Source organism: Carcharodon carcharias, chromosome 11 (assembly GCF_017639515.1).
Source record: "Carcharodon carcharias isolate sCarCar2 chromosome 11, sCarCar2.pri, whole genome shotgun sequence".
Classification (NCBI taxonomy): domain Eukaryota; kingdom Metazoa; phylum Chordata; class Chondrichthyes; order Lamniformes; family Lamnidae; genus Carcharodon; species Carcharodon carcharias.
Window position 1 is genome coordinate 86,731,789 of NC_054477.1, and position 26,229 is coordinate 86,758,017.

The 26,229-nt window shown below is 41.5% G+C and overlaps 1 protein-coding gene across 2 annotated transcripts in view; it reads left to right on the forward strand.

Moving 5' to 3' along the window:
- The window catches only part of tmem135 (transmembrane protein 135), a 471,653-nt gene that overhangs the window by 403,798 nt on the left and 41,626 nt on the right, over positions 1–26,229 (forward strand). For both annotated transcript variants that reach the window (XM_041199702.1, XM_041199703.1), the window contains exons 7-8: positions 7,935–7,976; positions 12,951–13,115. In XM_041199702.1, the coding sequence (XP_041055636.1) occupies positions 7,935–7,976; positions 12,951–13,115 (207 nt within the window). The remainder of the gene's footprint in view (positions 1–7,934; positions 7,977–12,950; positions 13,116–26,229) is intronic.

Consider the following 26,229-nt stretch of genomic DNA (forward strand, 5'->3'; position numbering starts at 1 on the left):
TCCATAAACCCACACGATTGGGAATGTTTTAGAATGTAATTGTTTATTTTTGTACCTTGTGATAAAATATATTCCATGATATGTTTAAGAGTGGTAACCTGATGCAGTTTAATTAATATATATAAGCATGAGTTTATCAGAAAAAAAATCATTTTTAATAGAAGTGTCTAGTTTGATCTGGTAGCATGGTCAGTTTTGTCAGGAGGGGCAACATCCAACAAAATGCTTTTAAATTGGAGCAAAAACCCACAGAAGCTTCATTTGCGGTGGATGTAATTTACACTTGAAATTCATCTTTCGCGCTCATTTGGCCGATTTTTCGTTGCACAATCAAGTTGTTTCAAAGAATTTTCATTGCATTTTTCGACATTTCCAAGCCAAGCTAAGTTCCTAAAATGGTTACTTCTAAAATCGTGCTTTCAGATCTGCCATGTTACCCTTCAGAAAAAGTTGCACCATAGTAGATGTAGCTTTAAATAATAAGATTTTGTATAGAACTCAACACATCCTGGGTCCTGCTCCTACCCAAGTTTTTCTCCTTTCCCATGTGGTGACTAATACTGGGTTACATTTTCACAAGGAACCCAAGCCCGAGCACCCATTTTTGGTGTGGATCTGCAAATGGTATTGGCAGGCTTTGACTGTGAAAGCAAGGCCAATCAAGAACCTAGAACTGTAACCCAATTTAGTACCCAGCCTCCCCCAGACCAGATACCAAGGCTAATCATAACTTATACATTTGATACCAATAGTGCAGGAATGAAATCAAACCTGGGACTCCCCGTCATATAGTAAAACACCACACTACACAGCATATTTTGCTACCGCGGCTTTGGGAAATTCAGGAAATTTTTCCATCCATTCTTTTACCTCTACCTTTTAGCCTATTTCGATTCCTTCACCCCACCCCACCCCCTCTAGGGCTATCTGTACCTTGCTTTCCGGCTTTCTACCCTTAATTAGCACATTCCTTAGATAATATCACCACCTTCAACACCTCTTTGTCCTTTTGCCTACGGCACCTTTTCGTTAGCTCCATCTATCACTGGCCCTCTATCCAGCTCTACCCTCCACCCCCCCCCCCTCCCTTAAACCAGCTTATATTTCACCTCTTTTCTATTTTTACTTAGTTCTGTTGAAGAGTCATACGGACTCGAAACGTTAACTGTGTTCCTCTCCGCAGATGCTGCCAGACCTACTGAGTTTTTCCAGGTATTTTTATTTTTGTTTGAGAAATTCAGGTAGTTTTTGAATGTTTTTGTGTGCTCTCTGGTTACTGACTCTTCTGCAGTTTCTCCTTATTTACTTATCAAAACTGTTCATGGTTTTGAGCACCTATTAAATCTTCCCTTAACCTTACCTGCTGTAAGAACAACCCCAGCTTCGCCAGTCTCCAGATAACTGAAGACCCTCACTACTGGTATCATTTTAGTTCTCTTCTGCATTCTCTCTAAGGCCTTGATTTTTTTTTCTAAAACACAGAGTTGGTCACAGTACTCCAACTGAGGCCTAACCTGTTTATAAAGGTTTAGCATAAGTTCCTTGTTTTTATAGTCTGTGCCACTATTAATGAAACCAAGGATCACAAATGGTTTTTAACAGCCTTCTCAACTTGTCGTGCTACCTTCAAAGATTTGTGCATGTACCCTCCCATGTGTCTCCCTATTCCTGCACCCCCTTTAAAACTGTACCATGTTGTTCATATTGCCTCTCCTCATTCTTCCACCAAAATGCATCACTTCACACTTTGCTGCATTAGATTTCATCTGTCATGTGTTTGCAAGAACCTGTCTGCACTTTACCAGCTGCTGCTGATGAAAGAACAACCCTTCAGATCAAATAAATTCAAATGTGATGTACCCATGTCAACAAGCCTAAATTCTTAACAACCCTTTAACTGCCTCAACATGTTGCTTGAAAGCATAAAATTGGCCCACCCAAAATTGTACAAGAAACCACTTCCACTTCCATTTCCAGAGGCTGACCACAAAATAACAAATGAGGGTAATGCAAATTTTTAGAGTCCTCCCCAAAATACACACTATCATTTTCTTTGGCTCAGAAATGGCATGTTCAATATAAGGAAAGATTTTTCACTTTCAGAAATGCAAAAACGCAGTAGATTTTCAGTCTCAAAACTCTCAAAAGCTGTGCAGGCCACAGACTTTCTGGCAGTGGTCACTGGATAATTTTTGTTTCCTGTTCCTAGCCTAGAGATATTGATGTAAATTGTAGCATTCACATTGTAGCATTAGCTGAGACTGGCTACCTTGGCCCAAGAGATCAAATCTGGCAGCTTCCTGGTTCAATACCATACCACATATGGCCCATTTAGCCATTGGGGAATCTTTATGTTCTTTTGTAATTTAAATGAATTTTTGATTTAACAGGTGTCTCTCTGAGCCATTATGACATTGTTGTTGAAGTATTGTTGCTCTGAAGATTTTATTCCCTATATAAAATTCCAAAATTTCACTTGAGATTCAAATAAGACCAGAACTTGCTTCAAAATGCGACAGAAACCCCATTTATAATGGTAAACTGACAACAACTGGAAAGAAACATATGTTGGGAGTGTCATTGACGGGCAGTGGTGAATCTATAATTGCTGAGGCACAGGAAGCCAAGGGTATGTGTCAAACTGTCACGTTTCATAGTTAAACTCAGAAATGCTGGGAAGATAGTGACACAAATGAGGATTTCATTGACCATGTGAGCTTTGTCAGTATGGAAAATAACTGCTTGTATTTATTTAGTACCCTTAACATAGGAAAGTGTACCTCGGCAGTTTGCAGGTGCATAATGAGACAAAAACTGACACCAAACCAAAGAAAGAAATATTAGGACAGATGACGAAAAGCTTCTTCAAAGAGATAATATTTTAAGGAGGATCTTAAAGGAGGATAAAGAGAGCTGAAACAGGTTATGGAGGGAATTCCATAGCATAGGCTCAAATAGCTGAAGGCTCAGCTGCCAGTTGTGGGTTGGAGGGAGTGGGGATGACAAGGCAGGATTCTTGTAATACTGCGACATTACTTTTGCTTTTGGGACATGTATCATTATTGATTAAATCCATATTATTGGTACTAATTTAACAAAAGCTTCCACTTCCTGATCTGAGAATATTTTCATGTCTGTCTTTTCTGTTCAGATGTGCAGGATGTGTTGCATCAGAAAGAACTATACCTTCTTCTCTTCATTTGTGTAGAAACCCAAATAATCTGTATTTTTAAGTAAAATAAAACTGAATGTAAGATTGTTTTGCCTATATACTGTTAAAAGAAAGATCAATCAACAGCTGAGGTTCAGTTAGCATGGTACAATAGTGCCTGATTTTAATGTATAATTCTGCCTTTTGTGTCAACATTAAAGCAAAATTTATGGTGCATTGAAGAAATGAAAGCAATGTTGAGTTTATTTTCTTTTAAACCATGGAATATGATCATTGTGGTTAAAAAGGGAATAAAGAAGTGAAGAATAGTTGAATGGAGACCTCTTTAGGCAAATTATAGTATTACAATAAGACAATCAAATAGCAAATTTATAAAAAAGATGACTTTAGTTTCACAAAATTAACATTGTATATAATACATAATTCATGTTTTAAAAATAAGATTACTAAATTTTCCTTGTGGATCACTTGGTTTCCCCCAGTTATACAGCATTCATATATCTTCATCACTTGCCAATTTGCCCTTGCCTGTCGTAAACATATAGGAAAATAGGACTTAGGAACAGGAGTAGGCCATTTGACCTCTCGAGTCTGCTCTGCCATTCGATAAGATCATTGTTGGTCTGGTTGTGTTCTCAACTCCTTCCTGCCTGTCTCCCATAACCCTCGACTCCCTTGTCTATTAAAAAATCTACCTAACTCAGCCTTGAACAAATTCAATGACCAAGCTCCACAGCCCTGTGGGGAAGAGAATTCCTGTTAGGTTTGTTTATGAACAATTTTTTTTATTTAAAACCTGTTAAATTTTCACTTATACTATTGCACATTAAATTTGGCTCAAAAATCTAACCTATTTTGAGGCATACAGTCTTAGAAATAAACACTGCTTTTTTCATTTAAGATTTTACAACTTGTCCCAGTTCACTTGATTGTAAGACACACTCAACATTCCTTTACTGTGGTAGTCTCCTAATATATGTTCAGGTATACTCATTCTTGCATCCATCCTCCACTTGAGCAATAAGAGTTGATTTATTTGAAGCCTTAAATACATGGGGTAGCATAATCGTGTGCCTATGGCAGCCAATTTGAAGCAGGAAGACAATTACTGTGGAATCAAAGTTCCTTCCAGAGGAACATAAAGAAAAATCTAGGCAGGAAAGCATGAAATGAGCTGCAGTTGGAGCTTTGGAGCCTTCACTTCAACTCCGTACCCAGTGTGGGACACCATAGACTGAAGCTGCTTTAACTCCATTCCTTTCATTCATAACCTATTTTGATGCATGTCTTCTCAGCTATTTTTATTGCCACAGTAACTTAATTAACTGATGGACAAATTCTGATGATTACTCGTTTGCAACTCTTATCTGTGAGAAAAAGTTTCTCACTGCATTTAGATCATAAATGAAATAATACTAATGATTTTATATAATTTGATTATGTCATATCTTAAAAGTGTTTTACATAAATTACTGTTTTGAAATGCATTAGCTCTTTTTATCTGGGTAAGCTTATAGATTTGGTTTGTATGGTATTTAGACATACTTTGCAATGATTACTTTAGCAAAACCAAAACTGTCCAGTTCCATGACCAAAATACTGCCTTTCTCCATCCCCACATCATCTGTGTTGCCGCTGAAACTCACGTCCAAGCTTAACTTTTCCAAAGCTGTACCCTCCAGGGCCCTAGTCCCTACCTACACAAACTCAAACTTGTCGAACACTTTGATAAAAACAAAAAAACTGCGGATGCTGGAAATCCAAAACAAAAACAGAATTACCTGGAAAAACTCAGCAGGTCTGGCAGCATCGGCGGAGAAGAAAAGAGTTGACGTTTCGAGTCCTCATGACCCTTCGACAGAACTTGCGTTCAACTCTTTCTTGGACTCGAACGCAAGTTCTGTCGAAGGGTCATGAGGACTCGAAACGTCAACTCTTTTCTTCTCCGCCGATGCTGCCAGACCTGCTGAGTTTTTCCAGGTAATTCTGTTTTTGTCGAACGCTTTGTTGTCTACATCCTTGACTGCAATAACCCCCACCTCATCTGTCTATTTTATCCTGACCAGCCTCCATTGATTTGCTTTTCTCCAATGCATTGAATTCAAATTGCTTGTCCTCATTTGCAAGCCTCTTCTTGGCTTTGCCCAATCCTAGCTCTGTAATCTTAATTAGTTCTAAATCTCAGTTTGATTCCTCCATTCTTCTCATTCTGTACATCCCTTCCCCTTCCCTTGCTATATCTGTTCCCATATTAAAAAGCCTGCTAAGGCCTAATCTTTGAATATAGTTTTAGTGATTTCTCCCAAATTCCTGCTCATTGTCTGTATTCCATGCTCATTTTGTGAAGAATACTGGAACATTTACTTTTGCTATATTAGAAGCACTTCATAAGTGCAGATTTTTTTTACAGTTCTGACCTGCTTGGAATCGGCCATGGGACAACAGTGGGATTTTAACAAGCTCACCCATGACCATATTAAGAATGGAAGCTCTGACGGCAAGCATTTACCTCAGGAATTATATATGCAACCTCATTTAAATTACAGCTTTGCCTTCTGGCTAAAAGTTTTCTTTTAGTGTTCATGTCGTCATAAAGTTTTCCTGCTGTGTGGTAGAATTAGATTCCTGTATGCCTAAAGGTTAACTAATTAACTTGCTGGCAGTGAAAATCAATTTGTGCAGATTAAGTTGTGGGTTTGAGTTTGTAAGTGTAAAGTTGGGTGATTGACTAGGTTATACATGTCGGTGAATTTTTTTTCAGTTGTGGGGCGAAGGGGTGGGGTGGGGTGGTTGTTTCCCCCATTACGCTGCTGTATTGTCTAGCAAGGTGTTCAAAAAATTTATTAGTGTTATGACCTCTGCAGAGACTGAAACTTTTAAAAAGGTGTTTGAATTTTCAGTGACTGACTGAAAGGATTACACAAAAAGATTTCAAGTTTTGAGCCATTTACTGTACCAAACAAATTAAAAGCACCATTGACAAACATTATTTTGCTGGCAACGTATACTTCAAATTACAGAAAAGAAACTTCGCATTTAACTTTTAGCGTCACCAAAGATCTCCTGCTATGGTTACATTTTAAACTGTCCCTTAAGTAGACACTCATTGTCCTGGAATCAGTCTAAAGTCATTCCTGCTCCCAGCAGGTAACATCTAATCCTAGAACTGACTTTCACTGTGAGGGTTACAATGGCGATCCCTTTCCTGTGGCCCAAGCTAGGCCAATCTACCAGCCTCTTGTAAACCCTCACAAACTTGGTCTCATTGATCTAAGCGTGAGCTCTGGCTGCAGACTCTCTTGTGCCTGAGTTTCAGGGATATATTAGAAACCCTGCAACCCAATATTACAATGGCTTTCTGCGGAACTTTCCCTTCCCAAAGCTCATCTCCATGGCAACACAAATCACTTGGACTTATATCCAGGTTGAAATCCTAATTAACTATCTTCCAGACTCCCAACTCTACTCTCTCTTGGAATTAGTCAGACAGTTCAGAGTATAACTGTTTACAAAACCTGACATTCCTAACAGCTCCCTGTTAGACTTGGACACTTACAGTCTATCCACTTACAGTCTATCCAGCACAACTGTTCTCACCATTGTCCACAATTGTGGACATCCAGCATCATCTTCCCAGTAAGACACCCCCCCCCCCCACCTCCAGAGGCAGAGATAGCAAAGAGTTTTAAGTGTGACATCTGGATTGTAGAGTCGTAACACAGAAAAAAGCATTCAGAGCCCATTTTAGCCCTATGCTATCTTTTTGAAAGAGAAATTTAAAGAAATAAAGATCAAAAATGGAAATCCTGACAATTTTTCTCTTACTCTACCTTCACCCTCTGCTCCTGGCCCATAAATGCTGAATTCTAATTGTTGCCATATTTAAAACCAGCTAACTCAATACAGACCAGGAATGACATTGGAAGTTGAAAGGCAATTATCAGCGCCATTCCTGCTAGATGCCTTTAAGGCTACAAAAGAGTTTGACCACATAGACGTGGAGATGCTTTAATTTGCTGGGGTGACCAGGACAAGGAATGACAATTATAAACTGGTCATTAATAAACCCAGTAGGGAATTCAGCAAATAAACTCTTTTTACTCAAAGAGTGGCTAAAATGGGGAACACACAACCATACAGAGTAGTTCACAGAATTGTTACAGCATATAAGGAGGCCATTTGGCCTGTTGTGTCTGCACTGGCCCTCTGTCAGAGTAGTTTACCCAGTGCCACTCACCCGCATTCTCCCCATAACTTTGCACATCCTTCCTTTCTAGATATCAATCCAATTCCCTCTTGAATGCGTCGATTGGATCTGCCTCCACCACAATCTCAGGCTCTCTCTATCGCTGCAAGAAAAAGCTTTCCCTCATGCCACCATTGCTTCTTTTGCCAATGACCTTAAATCTGTGCCCTCTTGTTCTCGAGCCTTCCACCAGTGGGAACAGTTTTCCTATCTATGCTGAGCAGTTGTTGTGTAGTTAAGGCAACTGATATAGATGCAATTCAGGGAAAGCTATGTAAACAAATAAGGGAGAAAGGAATGGAAGGATATACTGATGGGATTAGATGAAGAAGGGTGAGAGGAGGCTCAAGTAGAGCATAAACGCCAGCAGAGACTTGTTGGGCTGAACGACCGGTTTCTCTGCTGTAAATACTATGTGAAACAATGTAAATGACCAGATTGTTGGATGGTGCAGAACATGCATATTTTATGGAAGTTTTGACTGCATGTATGAATCCAGTGGCATTTATTTTCCAGATGCAAAGATGGCCTCAAGGGATTTGCTTTCTCAGCCCTGAAGTAAGTAGGAAAAATATAAATCTTCTAAATGTTATCGTGTTGTTTATTTTCTGCTGTCAAGACTAAACACTAAACATAAACATTAATTACGCATTGCAGATAAGTAAAAAAGTTTCCATTATGGGCAGCTTCTATTCCAGCTTCAAGAATGTACAACCCTGATGGTATGGTATATATTGAATCAAGGCCATCACGACATGTACATTGCAGTTGCTGAGTTGGATGGTACTGTTGTGTGATTGGCAAGTCATTTCCTCCATTGTTGCAGCTAGTTGTCCTGACTGCCAGACAGACAGGGGAGCAGGGGAAACTCTTGCCCACAATTATAATTATAATTATCATTTCTGAAGAGGAGCCAGATGGATCTGTCCTAGTCTCTCAAGAAATGAGTTAATTAGAGTGCAGTTCTAGAGGCCACTGGGACAGAAGAAATAGGCCTATCCAGCTTGCAGATGATTTTATTTTGGATTAGGTTTCCTTTAGAGTTGAATTTACTGTACCATTATTTTGGTAATGTCAGACAGATGGGACTTTTTTTAAAGGAAGTAAAAGCAGTTGTTGCTAAGTAACACCACTCATGGACAATTCTGTAAAAACTGAAGGAAGTATAAATTGGAAGCCAATTTCAATTTTATAGTAATATTGAATTTTATAGTAAAGTCTATTCAGATGTTGGCAAGGGAACATGGGATGTAAATAGGAATCATTGATTCAGCCTTCACTAAAGTATACATAAAGCATGTACACTTTGGAATATTAGTATTCATTAGTTGTTACAACAAAACCATGACTTTTTGTGTATTCTGGTTATTATTTGATGCTAATGACTGGTGTATTTCCTCCAGATATTGGGGTAGGCTTGTCGCAGATATTGCCACATTGTCAGTCTCCTTGTAAGGCCTAAAAATGATCAATTTCTTAGGCAGGGTGTATGAATTCTTTATGTTTGCAAGCTGAAGCACAAGAGATGTCTGGCTCTGGTACCTCTTCATTAATGTCATGAGCTCCAGAAGATAGTATTATCAATTTAAATTGCAAATGCTGTCAATTTTACAAATCACCAATATGTTCCTAGTGTTTTTGACGCAAAGATTTGCCAGCTTCCTGATGGCCTGGTTCAATTTCTGGATTATGACAATTTTATGTAGTTAATTTATGTTTTTATATGTTTTGGGTTTCAATTTTGTGTATTTTTAATTTTTCAAATTCTTTCGTGGGATGTGGGCATCACTGTCTAGGCCAACATTTATTGCTCCTCCCTAACTGCCCCTTGAGAAGGTGGTGGTGAGCTGCCGCCTTGAACTGCTGCAGTCCATGTGGTGTAGGTACACCCACAGTGCTGTTAGGGAGGGAGTTCCAGGATTTTGACCCAGTGACAGTGAAGGAACAGTGATATATTTCCAAGTCAGGATGGTGAGTGACTTGGAGGGGAACTTCCAGATGGTGGTGTTCCCATAAGTCTGCTGCTCCTGTCCTTCTAGTTGGTGGCAGTCGTGGGTTTGAAAGGTAAAAACAAAAAACTGCGGATGCTGGAAATCCAAAACAAAAACAGAATTACCTGGAAAAACTCAGCAGGTCAGGCAGCATCGGTGGAGAAGAAAAGAGTTGACGTTTCGAGTCCTCATGACCCTTCAACAGAACAAGGTGAATCCATGGAAAGGGTGAAATATAAGCTGGTTTAAGGTGTGTGTGTGTGTGTGTGTGTGTGTGTGTGTGTGGGGGGGGTGGTGGTGGGGGGAGTTGGGTGGGGGGAGAGAAGTGGAGGGGGGTGGTGTGGTTGTAGGGATAATCAAGCAGTGATAGAAGCAGATCATCAAAAGATGTCACAGACAAAAGAACAAAAGAACACATAGGTGTTGAAGTTGGTGATATATATCTAAACGAATGTGCTAATTAAGAATGGATGGTAGGGCACTCAAGGTATAGCTCTAGTGGGGGTGGGGGGAGCAGAAAAGATTTAAAAATAATGGAGAAGAATCCCTCTGGATTCTTACCTTCTCTTGATCTTTTCATTGAGAACTATCGGAGCGACATTAGTGGTCTCAATTTCTCTGCTCCTCTCACCCATTCAAATCTCTCTCTCTCTGAACTTACTGCACTCCATTCTCTCAGGTCCAATCCTGACATTGTCATCAAACCGCTGACAAGGGTGGTGCTGTTGTTGTCTGGCGCACTGACCTCTACCTCGCGGAGGCTGAGCGTCAACTCGCAGACACTTCCTCCTACCTCTCCCTGGACCATGACCCCACCACTGAACATCAAGCCATTGTTTCCAGGACTGTCACTGGCCTCATCTCCTCTGGGGATCTTCCTCCCACAGCTTCCAACCTGATAGTCGCCCAACCTCGGACGGCCCGCTTCTACCTCCTACCCAAAATCCACAAACAGAACTGTCCCAGTAGACCGATTGTGTCAGCTTGCTCCTGCCCCACAGAACTCATTTCTCGTTATCTTGACTCCCTTCTCTCTCCCCTTGTCCAGTCCCTTCCCACCTACATCCGTGATTCCTCTGACACCTTACGTCACATCAACAATTTCCAGTTCCCTAGCCCCAACCGCTTCCTCTTCACCATGGACTTCCAATCCCTCTACACCTCCATCCCCCACCAGGATGGTCTGAGGGCCCTTAGCTTCTTCCTCGAACAGGCCCAAACAATCTCCATCCACCATTACTCTCCTCTGTCTGGCTGAACTTGTTCTCACACTGAACAATTTCTCCTTCAACTCCTCTCACTTCCTCCAAATAAAAGGTGTGGCTATGGGTACCTGCATGGGCCCCAGCTATGCCTGTCTCTTTATGGGGTATGTGGAACATTCCTTGTTCCAGTCCTACTCCGGCCCCCTTCCACAACTCTTTCTCCGGTACATCGATGATTACTTTGGTGCTGCTTTATGCTCTCGTCGGGACTTGGAAAAATTTATTAATTTTGCTTCCAATCTCCACCCCTCCATCATTTTCACGTGTCCATCTCGTTAGGGACACTTCCCTTCCCTTCCTTGACCTCTCTGTCTCAATCTCTGGATGTTGGTCCATCAATATCCATTACAAGCCTACTGACTCCCACAGCTACCTTGACTACAGCTCCTCACACCTTGCTTCCTGTAAGGACTCCATCCCATTCTCTCAGTTCCTTCGCCTCCGTCGCATCTGTTCCGATGGTGCTACCTTCAAAAACAGTTCCTCTGACATGTCCTCCTTCTTCCTTAACCGAGGTTTTCCACCCACGGTGGTTGACAGGGCCCTCAACCGTGTCCGGCCCATCTCCCGCGCATCTGCCCTCACGCCTTCTCCTCCCTCTCAGAAACATGATAGGGTCCCCCTTGTCCTCACTTATCACCCCACCAGCCTCCACATTCAAAGGATCATCCTCCGCCATTTCCGCCAACTCCAGCATGATGCCACCACCAAACACATCTTCCCTTCACCCCCCCTGTCGGCATTCCGTAGGGATTGTTCCCTCCGGGACACCCTGGTCCACTCCTCCATCACCCCCTACTCCTCAACCCCCACCTATGGCACCACCCCATGCCCATGCAAAAGATGTAACACCTGCCCCTTCACTTCCTCTCTCCTCACCGTCCAAGGGCCCAAATACTCCTTTCAAGTGAAGCAGCATTTCACTTGCATTTCCCCCAACTTAGTCTACTGTATTCGTTGCTCCCAATGTGGTCTCCTCTACATTGGAGAGACCAAACGTAAACTGGGCGACCGGTTTGCAGAACACCTGCGGTCTGTCCACAAGAATGACCCAAACCTCCCTGTCGCTTGCCATTTTAACACTCCACCCTGCTCTTTTGCCCACATGTCTGTCCTTGGCTTGCTGCATTGTTCCAGTGAAGCCTGACGCAAACTGGAGGAACAGCACCTCATCTTCCGACTAGGCACTTTACAGCCTTCTGGACTGAATATTGAATTCAACAACTTTAGGTCCTGACCTCCCTCCTCCATCCCCACCCCCTTTCTGTTTCTTCCCCCTTCCTTTTGTTTTTTCCAATAAATTATATAGATTTTTCTTTTCCCACTTATTTCCATTATTTTTAAATATTTTTAAATCTTTTCTGCCCCCCCCACCCCCACTGGAGCTATACCTTGAGTGCCCTACCATCTATTCTTAATTAGCACATTTGTTTAGATATATATCACCAACTTCAACACCTATGTGTTCTTTTGTCTGTGACATCTTTTGATGATCTGCTTCTATCACTGCTTGATTGTCCCTACAACCACACTCCCACTCCACTTCTCTCCCCCCACCCAACAAACACCCCCCCCCACCACACACACACACACACACACACACACACACACACACACACACCTTAAACCAGCTCATATTTCACCCCTTCCTTGGATTCACCTAGTTCTGTTGAAGGGTCATGAGGACTCGAAACATCAACTCTTTTCTTCTCCACCGATGCTGCCAGACCTGCTGAGTTTTTCCCAGGTAATTCTGTTTTTATTGTGGGTTTGAAAGGTACTGGTCTCAGGAATTTTCTTCCATTCTGCATTAAAAATTCTGATTCATGCTAGGGATCCATTCTGTACCTGCCAACATTCTGCTGTACGTCACTCAAGTGGTCATTCTTCATGTGTAAAGCCAGGCATTGAATATTGACAGGCTATTCTGTCCTCGTTCACTAATAATGATCTGGAGTTGGAAACGTGAATGATTATTTCCTCTCCCTAACCTAGGGGTCTCAAAGCCAAAAAGAACATCTCAAATGTTGTCTTAACCGAGATCGCTAAATGAAGCTAGACTGGGGATCACATGGTAATGCATTTGCACCTAAAGCCATCAAGGTGCTTTAGATTTAAATTTCAAGATTAAGTCAGTTCTAACTTCGTTTTCTGATTTGTATTTTGTAAGGAATTCAATGACACACTAAGTCAGAAATTAAAGCCAATTAAAGAATACATAGTGCTATTTGTTTGCATTTTACTTCATGAATATGTTATTCATTCTCATGAGTTAGGTTTATTGTTGGAAAGGAAGAAATTCCAGCACATTCAGTTTTGGCAGAACCACGGAATATCAGTATATTCAGTAGTCACTCTACTGAGCACCAGGCAATAGAAGATCCAAAGGAGAAGACCAAGAAGTCTTTGCTAATCTTGACGAGACGACTTGTTGACAAAATGTAAGAAAGTCTTTTAATTGCTAATCACAAATTTTTCTATGTGAGATGTTTCTTCAATTGATTAACAGAATAAACAAGAGACTATAAGGAAAATACTTTTGAATTAAGCAGGATAATGTGGCACAGTTGGTTACATAATCAAGTGTTTCACCATCTAAAAATAAATACCATCAGAATCTAAACTAGGAATCGGAGAATTTGGAGATTTACCAGACTGAATTGATGCAATGGGCTCTCGGACAGATCCAGAATGGATTTCAAGGTTACAGCATTGATACGCTCTCATGGAGATAAAATTATAACCAATTCTATTTTGGGTATTAAAAAAAGAAAGACTTGCAGCATTTATATAGTGCCTTTCACAATCTCAGGAGATACCAAAGCGTTTTACATCCAATGAAGTACTTTTTGACGTAAGTTGTATTGTAGGCAGCATGCAGCCAATTTGTGCAAAACAAGCTTTCACAAACAGCAGACTGATAATGACCAGATAACCTGTTTTTGTTGAGGAGTAAATATTGACCAGACGGCTGGGAATAACTTGCCTGCTTCCCTTCAAAATAGTGCAATGGAATTTTTTGTGCCCACCTGAGGGAGTCTAACATCTGATCTGAAAGATAACACTTCTAACAGAGCAACACTCCCTTAGTACTGCACTTGAGTGTCAGCCTAGATGTTTGTGCTCAAGGGCAGGATCTTTAGGTCGGCGAGCAGGGCGAGGCCCGCTTGCCAACGCGTAAAATGACGTGGGATGACGTCGGGCGGAACTCCCAACGTCAACCTGCGTCATCTCCATTTTCAGGTCGGCAGGGGCGCAGCCAAATAGGCTGTTTACCTGCCAACCTGTCAACAGCCTATTGAGGCCATTTAGAATGAAAATAAAACGTAAGCAGTTCAAACAATAGGGAGATATGGTAGTTCACAGGATACATATAAAATCATGGTTAGCTGGAATTGTGGTTAAAAGGGCTCATTGTTACAAAACCTTTCTTAATTAAATACAGAACTTTTAAAATTTGCTTTGCTATTTTTCATGCATGAGAAAGACAGCACAAATTGGTTATCCTCCAAGAATATCAATTTACTAAATAGCAAGTTGTTGGAATGCCATTTATGAAACATGGGATGTTAAGTGGAAAATTAACACGATCGTTGCAAATAAAATGAGAAACAGAAATAATTTGGGATACATTTGTGATCATGTAAGTACCAAATTGAATCAGATCATTTGTTTTAGAACATGTCTCAATAGATAGTCTGGGCAACTTATCTTAACTATTTTAGTGGAGATAAAACAGGCTTGGATGGTAAATCATGCCTAAAAAACAGACAACATGATCAGCAGGCAATATTATTTTAGACTTTTCTGAATCCTTTATTGCCTGGAGAAGGAAGTGCTAACAGACCAATGATCACTATCATAAAGTATGCATTCACATTGAAATCTTGGAACAAAAAGAATAAGAGCTTATTAGCTGCCATTATTTCTTTGAGACCAGCACAATATTGTCAGAAGCAGTTAAAGGAAATCTATAGTAACTGACATTAGGATAAGATTTTCTATTATTAACTTCAACTGTTCTAACCGTGGCTACAGAAGGATACTGATAAAAGTACTAATAAGGGTAAGAGCCTTTGGTAATAATGGAAAATCCTACTGCCAGTTGACCAGACAGAAGGACTGTTTTCCATCTTTAATAGTACAAAAACAAAGCAAGTAATAGTAGTTATGCTTCTTCCTGCTTCAAATCTGTCATCACTATGCTCTCCTCTTTCTTACTGCAATCTTAACTTTGGCCTAAAATAAAAACACAAAATGCTGGAAATCATTAGAACTGGCAGTTTAAGCAAGTAGAAGGGTGGAAAGGAAGTGGGGGGTGGGGGGGCGGTGGCGTGGAAACAAAACAAAAGGAAAGGTGTATAATAGGGTAAAAGACAGGAGAGATTAAATAACTAAAGGGTTGATAGTACAAAGCTGAAGTGAGTGGTAATGGGACAAGTAAAGAAACAAAACATGTGTCTAGTGGTGATATGCATGGCGGAGTGATGAACAGCTGCCATCCGAAAGCAAAATCAAGGGTGTCCTGGACAGCTGTGTGTGTGCAGCAAGTGTCATCAGTTGGAGCAGCTGAAGGGTTTGGAGCTTGAGCAGCAACTGGTGTCATTGAGGTGCATCGCAAGGCTGAGCGTTTTCTTGCTTCTGGATGTGGTCACGCTGCAGCTTAAGGTTATGCGGATGCAGGGAACAGGTGGCCACCAGGCAGTCAAGGAGAACCAGACAGATAGTGCAAGATACCCTGGAGTGCATCTCACTCCTATTGGTATTCAGTGCTGAATGCTGGTGAGAATGATGGTTCCTCTATGGAGTGCAGCCAGAGCCAAGAATATAGCACCACTGCTAGCTTACTTGTACATGGATGCAGAAGGAAAATTAGGAAGGCAATAGTGATAGGCTATTCTATAGTTAGGGGAACAGATTGGTGTTTCTGCGACTGCAGGTGTGAATCCAGGATGGTACGTTTCCCCCCGGTTCTAAAGTCAAGCACGTCACTAAAGACCATTGTGAGGGGACAGGGTGAACAGCCAGTGGTCGTGATTCATATCAGTACCAAAGACAGGGGTAGAAAGAGGAATGATATCCTGCAGGCAGATTTTAGGGAGCTAGAAAACAAACAGGCAAGCAGGACCTCAAATTCAGTAATCCCAAATTACTCCCAGTACCATGTGCTAGTGAATATCAAAATAGGAGGATAGAGCAGATGAATGTGTGCTTGGAGGCGTGGTACAGGATGGAGGACTTTTATATTCCTGGGACATAGGAACTAGTCCTGGGGGAGGCAGGACCTGTTCAGGCTGAATGGGTTGCATCCAAACAGAGCCGGGACCAATGCCCTTCTGGGACAGTTTTCTCGTGCTCTTGGGGAGGTTTAAACTAACCTGGCAGGGAGATGGGAATCGGGAGGTAAGATTAGAGAGAAAAAGATGATGTATAAAGAATTGGAGGTGACTGATTGCATCGGAGTAAGAAATTGTAAGGCATTAAATGAGGTCAGAGCAAGAGGGAATGCAATAAAGCCAAAATTTGCTCGTCCTGCTTTCCACCCTTAATGTCACCATTAGCGCACCCTTTAGCTAATATCACCACTGTCAACACCCCTTTGCCCTTTTGTCTATGACATCTTTGGCAATCTCTTCATTGCCTCCACCTATCACTGGCCCTCTGTCCAGCTCTACTTGTCCCACCCCCCTCAAACAGCTTATATTTCACCTCATTTCTATTTTTCTTTAGTTCTAATGAATAGTCAGTCGGTCTCGAAGCATTAACCGTCTTCCTCTCCGCAGATGCTGTTAGACCTGCTGAGTTTTTCCAGCTACTTTTTTTTTGTTTCAGATTTCCAGCATCCGCAGTATTTTGCTTTTATCTTAAGGCCAAAATTAGGTTTACGTTGCAAACATGTGAACGCATGGGAAATAAGGTTGGTAAGTTGCAGGCTCAGATAGAAATCGGAATATGTTGTGTCAGTAATGGAGACTTTTCTCTTAAAAAAAGGTATTACAGAGATCTTGCTCAAAAAGGGCAGGACTAGATAGGAGGTTTCAGTAAAGATAGTGAAGGAAAGAAAGGAGAAGTGGTGGCTCTATTGATTACAGGAGATATTACAATGCTGGAGAGAGAGAGGATATCCTGGAGGAGGCAAGGACAGAATCTATTTGTTTCGAACTAAAAAACTATAGCGATACCATTACTGGGTGTATTCCATAGGCTATCAACTAGTGGGAAAGATAGAGGAACAAGTTTGCAAGAAAACTTCAGAAGTGTAAAAATTAGAGGGCAGTCATAATGGGGACTTCAATTATCCTAATATAGACTTGGTTAGTGATTATGTAAAGGGCATAGTGTGTGAAGAGCTTCAGAAGTGTGCCCAGAAGAATTTTCTGGATCAGCATGTACCTGGCTCAATGAGGAAGGAGGCATTGCTGAATCTGATTCTAAGGAAAGAAGTGGTCAAGTAAATCAAGTGTCAGTAGAGGAGCAGTTGGGAGGCAATGAAGATAGTATCATGACGTTTAGGTTACAGTAGCTATGGAAAAGGACAAGGAGCAATCTAGACTGAAGTTAATTAATTGGAGGAGAGCCAGTTTCAATGGGGTGAGATGGATCTGGGTCAGGGAAATTGGAATCAAAGATTGGCAGGCAAAACTGTAAGGGACAATGGGTTGTCTTTAAAGAGAAGATGGTTGGGGTACCATTAAGGTACATTCCCACAAGGCAGAAAGGCAGGCCAAACAAAGCAAGCGCTTCTTGATGACAAAAGTGATAGTAAGATGAAGCAGGACAAGGGTTCATGTGACAGATTTCAGGTTGATGATACAAGTGAGAGCCAAGTTGAATACAGAAAGTTTAGAGGGGAAGTGAAAAAAGAAAAGAGAAGCAAAGGTGAAGTATGAGAAGAGCCTGGCAACTAACATAAAAAGAGTCGAGAAGCCTTCAATAGCCAAATAGAAAGTAAAAAGGTGGTAAAATGAAGAGTGAGGTTGACGAAGGACCAAAGAGGAGACTTACACCTGGAGACAGTGTAGGCTGAGGCACTAAATGAGCACTTTTCATCTGCCTTTACCCAGGAAGAAGGTGCTGCCAAATTCATAGTGAAAGAGAAGTAGTTGAGACACTGCATAGATTAAAAATTGATGAAGGGAAGCTAATAGGAAGGCTGACTGTGCTTAAAGTTGATAAGTTAACAGGATCGGATGAGATGCATCCAATAATATAGCTATCCCTCATTTAGCACTCGAAATATGTTCCTAAGAGAAAAAAAGGCATGCTAAACAAAAATCATTTTCCCATAAGAAAATCTATAATAAGGGTGGGTTATGTTCCTGACCTTCAATTTTTACTTCAAAAACCTATTGACTGCCTTGAACCTAACAAGCCCAAAAATCTTCCTCTTAACTCTTAATAACTTAAGAGATCTTAATAACAGTCGCTTGATAGTACAGAATTGAATATTGCTGAAAAGAGAGACATGTTGCTGAAGTTTTTCATCTTGCACTCATCAGGACAAATGCAAGAATGCCAAATTTCAAATGATGATAATTTGTTCTACAGGAGAAAAGGGTGCTGCTTGGTTGACAACTTGACTCTGAGTGGCCGAGATGTTGCTGTGAAGAAAGCAATGAGGAAGTATAGGCTCCCCACGTTCTGGGTAATTCAAAACAGGCGCAAGGCTTGATTATATCCCTTTTGTTTGCAGAAAACAGGTCCTGAGTATGAATGTATGTTGCTTCTCGCAACAGTAAATGAGCCACATTACAAGCTTGACTGATTGTCTGAAGTTGATTATTAGTGTAGCCATTAGCGCACTAGGATTGTTCAGCAACTGCTGCTCAACCACATAACAACATCGAACAGTAGTCATAAAAGCAAAAAACTGCGGATGCTGGAAATCCAAAACAAAAACAGAAACAGAAATACCTGGAAAAACTCAGCAGGTCTGGCAGCATCGGCGGAGGAGAGCACAGTTGATGTTTCGAGTCCTCATGACCCTTCAACGGAACTGAACAGTAGTCATTTTGTTTTGGGTTTTGCAAGCATGGGCAAACTACAAATTGTACTCAACCAGCCTGCTCTTGGGAGACACTTATACTGAGGGGAGTAAAGATAGAAACTGGAAGCATTGGCCATAATTTTCCAACCATCCATGGACACAACCCTCCACAGGACTGAAGAATTGCAAATTTAACACTCACAGGCCAGTCATTTTAATCTGATGGTGGGAAAACTTTTAGAAACGATAATCGGGATAAAATTGGTCACTTGAACAAATGTGGATTAACTAAGGTAAGCTGGCATGGGTCTATTGTGGGCAAATCATGTGTAACTAACTTGACTGAGTTTTTTGATGAGGTAACAGAGAGGGTTGATGAGGGTAATGTGGTTGATGTAGTGTACATGGACTTTAAAAAGGCATTTGATAGAGTGCTATATAACAGGCTTGTTCAGCAAAGTTAAAGTCTGTGGAATAAAAGGGAGAGTGGCGGCATGGATACAGAATTTGCTGAGTGACAGGAACCAAAGTAGTGGTGCACAGTTGTTTTTTGGACTGGAGGAAGGCGTATAGTGGGGTTCATCAGGAATCAATATTAGAACCACTGCTTTACTTGGTCTATATTCTTGACCTAGATGTGGATATACAGGGCACAATTTCAATATTTGCAGATGACACACACAATTGAAATGTACTGTGAGCCATGAAGGGGATTGTGATAAATCTCAAGAGGACATAGACAGGCTGGTGGAATGGGTGGACCCATGGCAGATGAAATTTAATGCACTTAAGTGTGAAGTGAAGTAAGGAGAAGAGATATAAACTAAGGAATACAATCCTAAAGTGGGTGCAAAAGCAGAGAAACCTGGCAGTATATGTGCATAAACCTTTGAAGGTGGCAGGACAGCTTAAGTATTTAATAAGTCACCTGGGATCTTGGGCCTTATAAATACAGACATAGAGTACAAAAGCAAGGAGGGTATGATGAGTCCTTATAAAATATTAGTTCAGCCTCAGTGGAGTATTGTGTCTTATTCTGGGCATCACACTTGTCACACTTTAGGAAGGATGCGATGGCATTAGAGAGGGTGCGGAAAAGATTTACAAAAATGACTTCAGGGATGAGAACCTTCAGTTACGAGGATAGATTGGAGAAGCTGGTGCTGTTCTCTTTCGGGATGAGAAAGTTAAGAGGCAATTTAATCAAGATGTTCAAAGTTATGAGGAGTTAGGACAGAGTAGATGAGGAAAATTGTTCCCATTGGCAGAAGAGAAGAGTACCATGAGGGCCCAATTTAAGATAAAAGAACCAACCGCCACTTGAGGAAAAACGTTCTGATGCAGCAAGTGGTTTGGATCTGGAATGCATTGCCTGTGAGTGAATCTGCCTCCTCCACAATTGTGGCTTTCACAAGGGTATTGGATAATATTTGAAGAGAAAACAAGTTGCAGGACCTCAACAAAGATCGGGTAGTGGTGCTAGCTGATTTGTTCTTGCAGAGATTTGGCATGGACACAGTGGGCTGAGTGGCCTTTCCTGTGTTGCAACCATTCTCTAATTCTATGAAATGAGAGTAAAACTGAAACCTGCTAAGAAAAAGAAAACAAAATAGGGGCGAAGATTACAGCCTGAAATTCTTGAACTTATTGCTTAGTCCAGAAGGCTGTGAAATACCTAATCGAAAGATGAGGTACTGTTCCCCAATTTACTTTGAGCTTCATTGATTACCTTTGGCCTGTTGTCATTTTACCTTACCCCAATATATTATCTAAAATAAAGGAGTATGCTACTCTCCATTATGACCAATTCTTCCTTGTTATGTTTCAACAAGAGATTTTTGTGGGCAAAAACTGCATTTATGCAAATTTGAAATATGTATTGTCAAATAGCAAACACTTATTTTTATAGTACTATTGAAGCATAGCCATATATGCATTTTCAATTTGTGATTGCTCATTAAAATGAAGGATCATTGCCCTAAAGGGGCAATCCGCAAGGTGGAGAGTATTGTGGATAGCACGTACAGAGAGGTGGTCACACCACAGGCTAATAGTCCACAGACAGGAAGGGAATGGGTGACCACCAGGCAGAGCAAGAGGACTAGGCAGGCAGTGCAGGAATCTCCTGCAGCTATTCCCCTGCAAAACAGATATACTGCTTTGGATACTATTGAGGGGAATGGCCTCTCAGGGGAAAGCAGCAACAGGCAAATTCGTTGCACCACGGTTGGCTCTGCTGCACAGGGGAGGAGTAAAAAATGTGGGAATGCGATAGTTATAAGGGATTCAATTGCACTTTGGACACATCTCTATTTTGGGCATTCAGTATTGGTCTTAAATACTCCCAGATTAGTATGGGTTAGTTGCAGGGTAAAGCCCCGGCCTATGTTTAGCTCAAAGAATGTGCCTAAAACAGCCTCAGAACACAAACTAACCTGTTATAAATTTCCTTGTGTTTCACAATTGGAATGCCACCTCTTGCTGATCCATGTTTTGAGTCCTTCAACCACACCTACACCCACTGGAGAACAAGTTTTTTAAAATTAGTTTACGTGATGTTGCTGGCTAGGCCAGCATTTATATTTATTGTCAATCCCAAGTCTCAGACTTGAAAGGAAAGCAGTTAAATCTGTTGGGTCCCAATACTTCCTAGAATACAATTCCCAGAGTTTGGGAAGAGTGTCCTGCAGTCAGCATCACAATCTGCACTGGAGTGCTGCTTTAGGAGTTCGCTGAGGAGGGAACGAGGTGATCCTTTGAGTACTGTGAATATGGTTGGGCAAGTGTTTACTACTTTTATTGCTTATAGTTTTTAAGGTCTTATTTTGTGGTTCATTGTTTGTAAGGGCTATGTTCTGTAACAACGAGGAGCAGGGAAGAAGGGCCCTGAAGTAATTGATATTTGTTTTTAAGTATCTTCCAAAAGGTTTAATTTAATTTAAAGGGGTAATTCATGGCAGGAGAGCTCAAAGCCGTTACGTACTCCTGCTCTATGTAGGAAGCTGGGAACATTTCCAATGCCCAGGGCCAGCATGTGTGTGTGAAGTGTCTCCAACTGCAGCTCCTGGAAGCCCAAGTTTCTGAGCTAGAGCAGCGGCTGGGGAGATGGTGGGGCATCCGCGAGGTGGAGAGTATTGTGGATAGCACATACAGAGAGGTGGTCACACCGCAGGCTAATAGTCCACAGACAGGAAGGGAATGCGTGACCACCAGGCAGAGCAAGAGGACTAGGCAGGCAGTGCAGGAATCTCCTGCAGCTATTCCCCTGCAAAACAGATATACTGTTTTGGATACTATTGAGGGGAATGGCCTCTCGGGGAAAGCAGCAACAGCCAAATTCGTTGCACCACGGTTGGCTCTGCTGCACAGGGGAGGAGTAAAAAGTGTGGGAATGCGATAGTTATAAGGGATTCAATTGCAATGGGAATAGATAGGCGTTTCTGCAGCCACAAACGAGACTGCAGGATGGTATGTTGCCTCCCAGGTGCTAGGGTCAAGGATGTCTCAGAGCGGCTACAGGACATTCTGAAGGGGGAGGGTGAACAGCCAGTGGTCATGGTACACATTGGTACAAATGACATAGGTAAAAATAGGGATGAAGTCCTAAAAGCAGAATATATGGAGCTAAGAAGTAAGTTGAAAAGTAGGACCTTAAAGGTAGTGATCTCAGGATTACTACCAGTGCCACTTGCTAGTCAGAGTAGAAATAGCAGGATATATCGGATGAATACGTGGCTGACGAGATGGTGTGAGGGGGAGGGTTTCAGGTTCCTGGGACATTGGGACTGATTTTGGAGGAGGTGGGACCAGTACAAACTGGATGGGTTTCATCAGGGCAGTACCGGGACTGATGTCCTAGGGGGAATATTTGCTAGAGTGGTTGGACAGGGTTTAAACTAAAATGGCAGGGGGATGGGAACCTCTACAAGGAGTCAGAGGAGGGGAAATCAAGGACAAGAACAAAACACAGAAAGGGGAATAAGAAAAGTGATAGGCAGAGAAATCAAGAGCAAGAATCAAACGGGGACTCAGTTAAAAATAGTGGGAATGGGAAAAGTAATGTTAAAAAGACAAACCTTAAGGCTTTGTGCCTTAATGCGAGGAACATTCACAATAAAGTGGATGAAGTAACTGCGCAAATAGATCTAAACAGGTATGATATAGTCAGGATTACGGCGATATGGCTGCAGGATGACCAGGGATGGGAACTGAACATCCAGTATTTAGATATTCAGTATTTAGGAAGGACAGACAAAAAAGAAAAGGCGGTGGAGTTGCATTGCTGGTTAAAGAGGAAATTGACGCAATAGTGAGGAAGGATATTAGCTTCGCGATGTGGAATCTGTATGGGTAGAGCTGAGAAACGCGAAGAGGCAAAAAACATTAGTGGGGGTTGTATATAGACCCACAAACTGTAGTGGTGATGTTGGGAATGGCATTAAACAGGAAATAGAGATGCATGCAATAAAGGAACATTTGTAATTATGGGTGACTTTAAACTGCATATAGATTGGGCAAATCAAATTAGTAACAATACTGTAGAGGAGGAATTCCTGGAGTGTATACAGGAAGATTTTTCTGGACCAATACATGGAGGAACCAGCTAGATAACGGGCCATCCTCTACTGAGTATTGTGTAATGAGAAAGGAATAATTGGCAATCTAGTTGTGCGAGGCCTGTTGGGGATGAGCAACCATAATATGATAAGAGTTCTTCATCAAGATGCCCATGGGGTGGTTAATTTGACCCCAGGCAGAAAGAGCAAATACTGTTTCCTTGTGAACAGAATAGAAGTCTTGCACAGACAACTGCATGCCAGCACTAATAAAATATTCAGGTTCTAAATGAAACAGGAGATTTTTAGTAAAATTGTCAGATTTAACTTCTACTTTACTCAGCTCCCCATCTGAAGTCACGTTATACAGAGAGGATCCAACAGAAGCCATGCAGAGGGATGGAAAAGAGGGAAAATCTGAAAAAAAAAAATTCTTGACTGTTCGGTGGAGAAGGTCATTGCAGGCAACCTGCCTGGGGCTGGTGTGTCCACTCTTTCTGCTGCAGGCACAGACTATTTGGAAAAGGAAAGGGTATACAAATGTAAAAGAAAGGGAGAGAAAGTAACCAAAAATTTGTTAAAATATATTAAACATTTTGTAAGCCAATCAGAATGTCACATCTGCATGGCACTCACCATTTTTTTTGATATTTAAGTCAAAGTCCACAGATACTAAATTCTTGAACATGAACACTGCATTACAGCAAGCCTTGGTTATCTGTGCCTAGCATATGATTAATCCTTCAGTTCACTGAGTTTATCCAAAGGCTTTTACAAAGTTCTAATAAATGATGCAAAGCAGCATTGTAAAATTAGTTTTGTTTGTAACTTATATCTTGTTTAATTGGTTGACATTTTACCCAACTGCATCATTTGTGCACTCAGTTCATGGAGCAGTTCACAATGTTAAACACAAAACTTTCAGAGACAGATATGGAGGTACGTGGTGTCAGTACCTATTGAAAGTTTTTGCCAATGATACTAAAGAGCCAATGGCAGCCTTCCACAATAACATTTCTGATATGTCATCCTTTCTCCTCAACTGAGGACTCCCATACACCATTGCACCCACCACCCAACAACCCCCCCCCACCCCCTTCTGCACCATGGTTGACAGGATCCTCAACCATGTCCGACCCATTTCCCACAGCTGTGCTCAACACTCCGCCCACTACCCCCACCCCACTCCCCCTCCAAGAACCTCAATAGGGCTCCCCTTGTCCTCACTTGCCACCTCACTAGCCTCCGCACTGAAAGGATCATCCTCTGCCATTTCCACTACTTCCAGCATTAGGACACCACCAAGCATATCTTTCGCTCCCCATCCCTATCAGCACTGCAAGGGAACCGTTCCCTCGGTGACACCTTGGTCCACTCCTCAATCACCCACACCTCGTCCCCTTCCCATGGCACCTTCCCATACAATCTCAGGAAGCATAACATCTCCCTTTTTACTTCCTCTCTCCTCACCATCCAAGACGCCAAGCACTCCTTCCAGGTGAAACAGCAATTTACTTGCACTTCTTTCAATTTAGTATACTGTATTCACTGCTCACAATGTGGTCTTCCCTGCATTGGGGAGACCAGATTGGCTGACAGCTTTGGAGAGCATCTCCACTCAGTTCACAAACATGAGCTTGAGTTTCCAGTTCCCTGCCAGTTTAATTCACCATCTTGCTCTCACACTCAGATTTCTGTCCTCAGCCTGTTGTAGTGTTCTAGTGAAGCTCAACGCAAGCTTGAGGAACAGCACCTCATCTTTTGATTAGGCACTTTACAGCCTCCTGGACTCAACATTGAGTTCAACAATTTCAGACCTGTCCCCATTTTGATTTTTTTCTTGCCAAGTGCCAGTTTGAATCATGTTTTTCATGCTTTTACTTTTGGACAGAGCTGTTCATTATCCTGGCATTTACACTCACTCTAGACACATGCTTTGTCTCTTTACTACAACTATTACCATGCTCTTTACCTTTTGTTCCATGACATCTTTGTCATGTAATCTCTTCAGCCCTCTACCATATCCCAGACCTTCCTTTTTGTTCTTCTTCTCCCTCCCCCCTTTCAATGGCATAAAGTCCATGTCAACTAACTGTACAAGAAATAAGTAAAAACAAAAATAATTTTACAATGCTGCTTTGCATCATTTATTTGAGCTTGGTAAAATCTTTAGATAAACACAATTAATCACATGCTAGGCACAGTTTTCACATCATATTTCTAACCCCCTTCAGTTTCGAAGAAGAGTTGTATTCACCTCGAAACATTAACCCTATTTCTCTCTCCAGATGTTGCCAGACCTGCTAAGTATTTCCAGCTCTTTTTGTTCTTATATTAAATGGCCAGTTTTGACACTGCAGTTGTAATAACTCTATTTTTCTTGGATATCTTAAATGTTCAAACTGGTTTCACAAGTTTCTTGATTCTGTCAAGCATTCCAACTATCATTAGTTAGATCAGCTAAGAACATTTGTGCTCATAAGAAAAAATTACATTGTGGGTACCACAGTGACCCAGGCAGATACATGAACAAGGTTAATTTTTCAAACTTTTGGTGGAAAACCTGAATCATGACCATGACAAACTCTTGTTTTTGTAGCTAGGCAGGGTGACATAATTTTTTTCAGCCAGCTCCATCAACCCTTGGATTATAAGGTATGCCCATTTTAATTTTCACTATTAAAACCATGAAAAGTGTATTTTCATAACAGTTTTAACGTGATTATTTACTGTAGCTACAGAAATGTACACAGCAATACATATCCAGTTAAGTATTCAACTGATTTATATTGCTTTTTTATACTTAGCATAAACAGAAGACAATGGCCTGTCGGCATGCGGGGGAGGGCCCGACATGCCAGCATGTAAAATGAAGCGCAATGATGTCGGGCGTGTATCCTGACGTCATTGCGCTGTCTCGCGATGTTTCGTTCAGCGGGCGCACGCCAGAGTCCGCTGTGCGCCCACCGAAATCTGATAGGCCTATTAAGACCATTAATGAATTAATTAGTG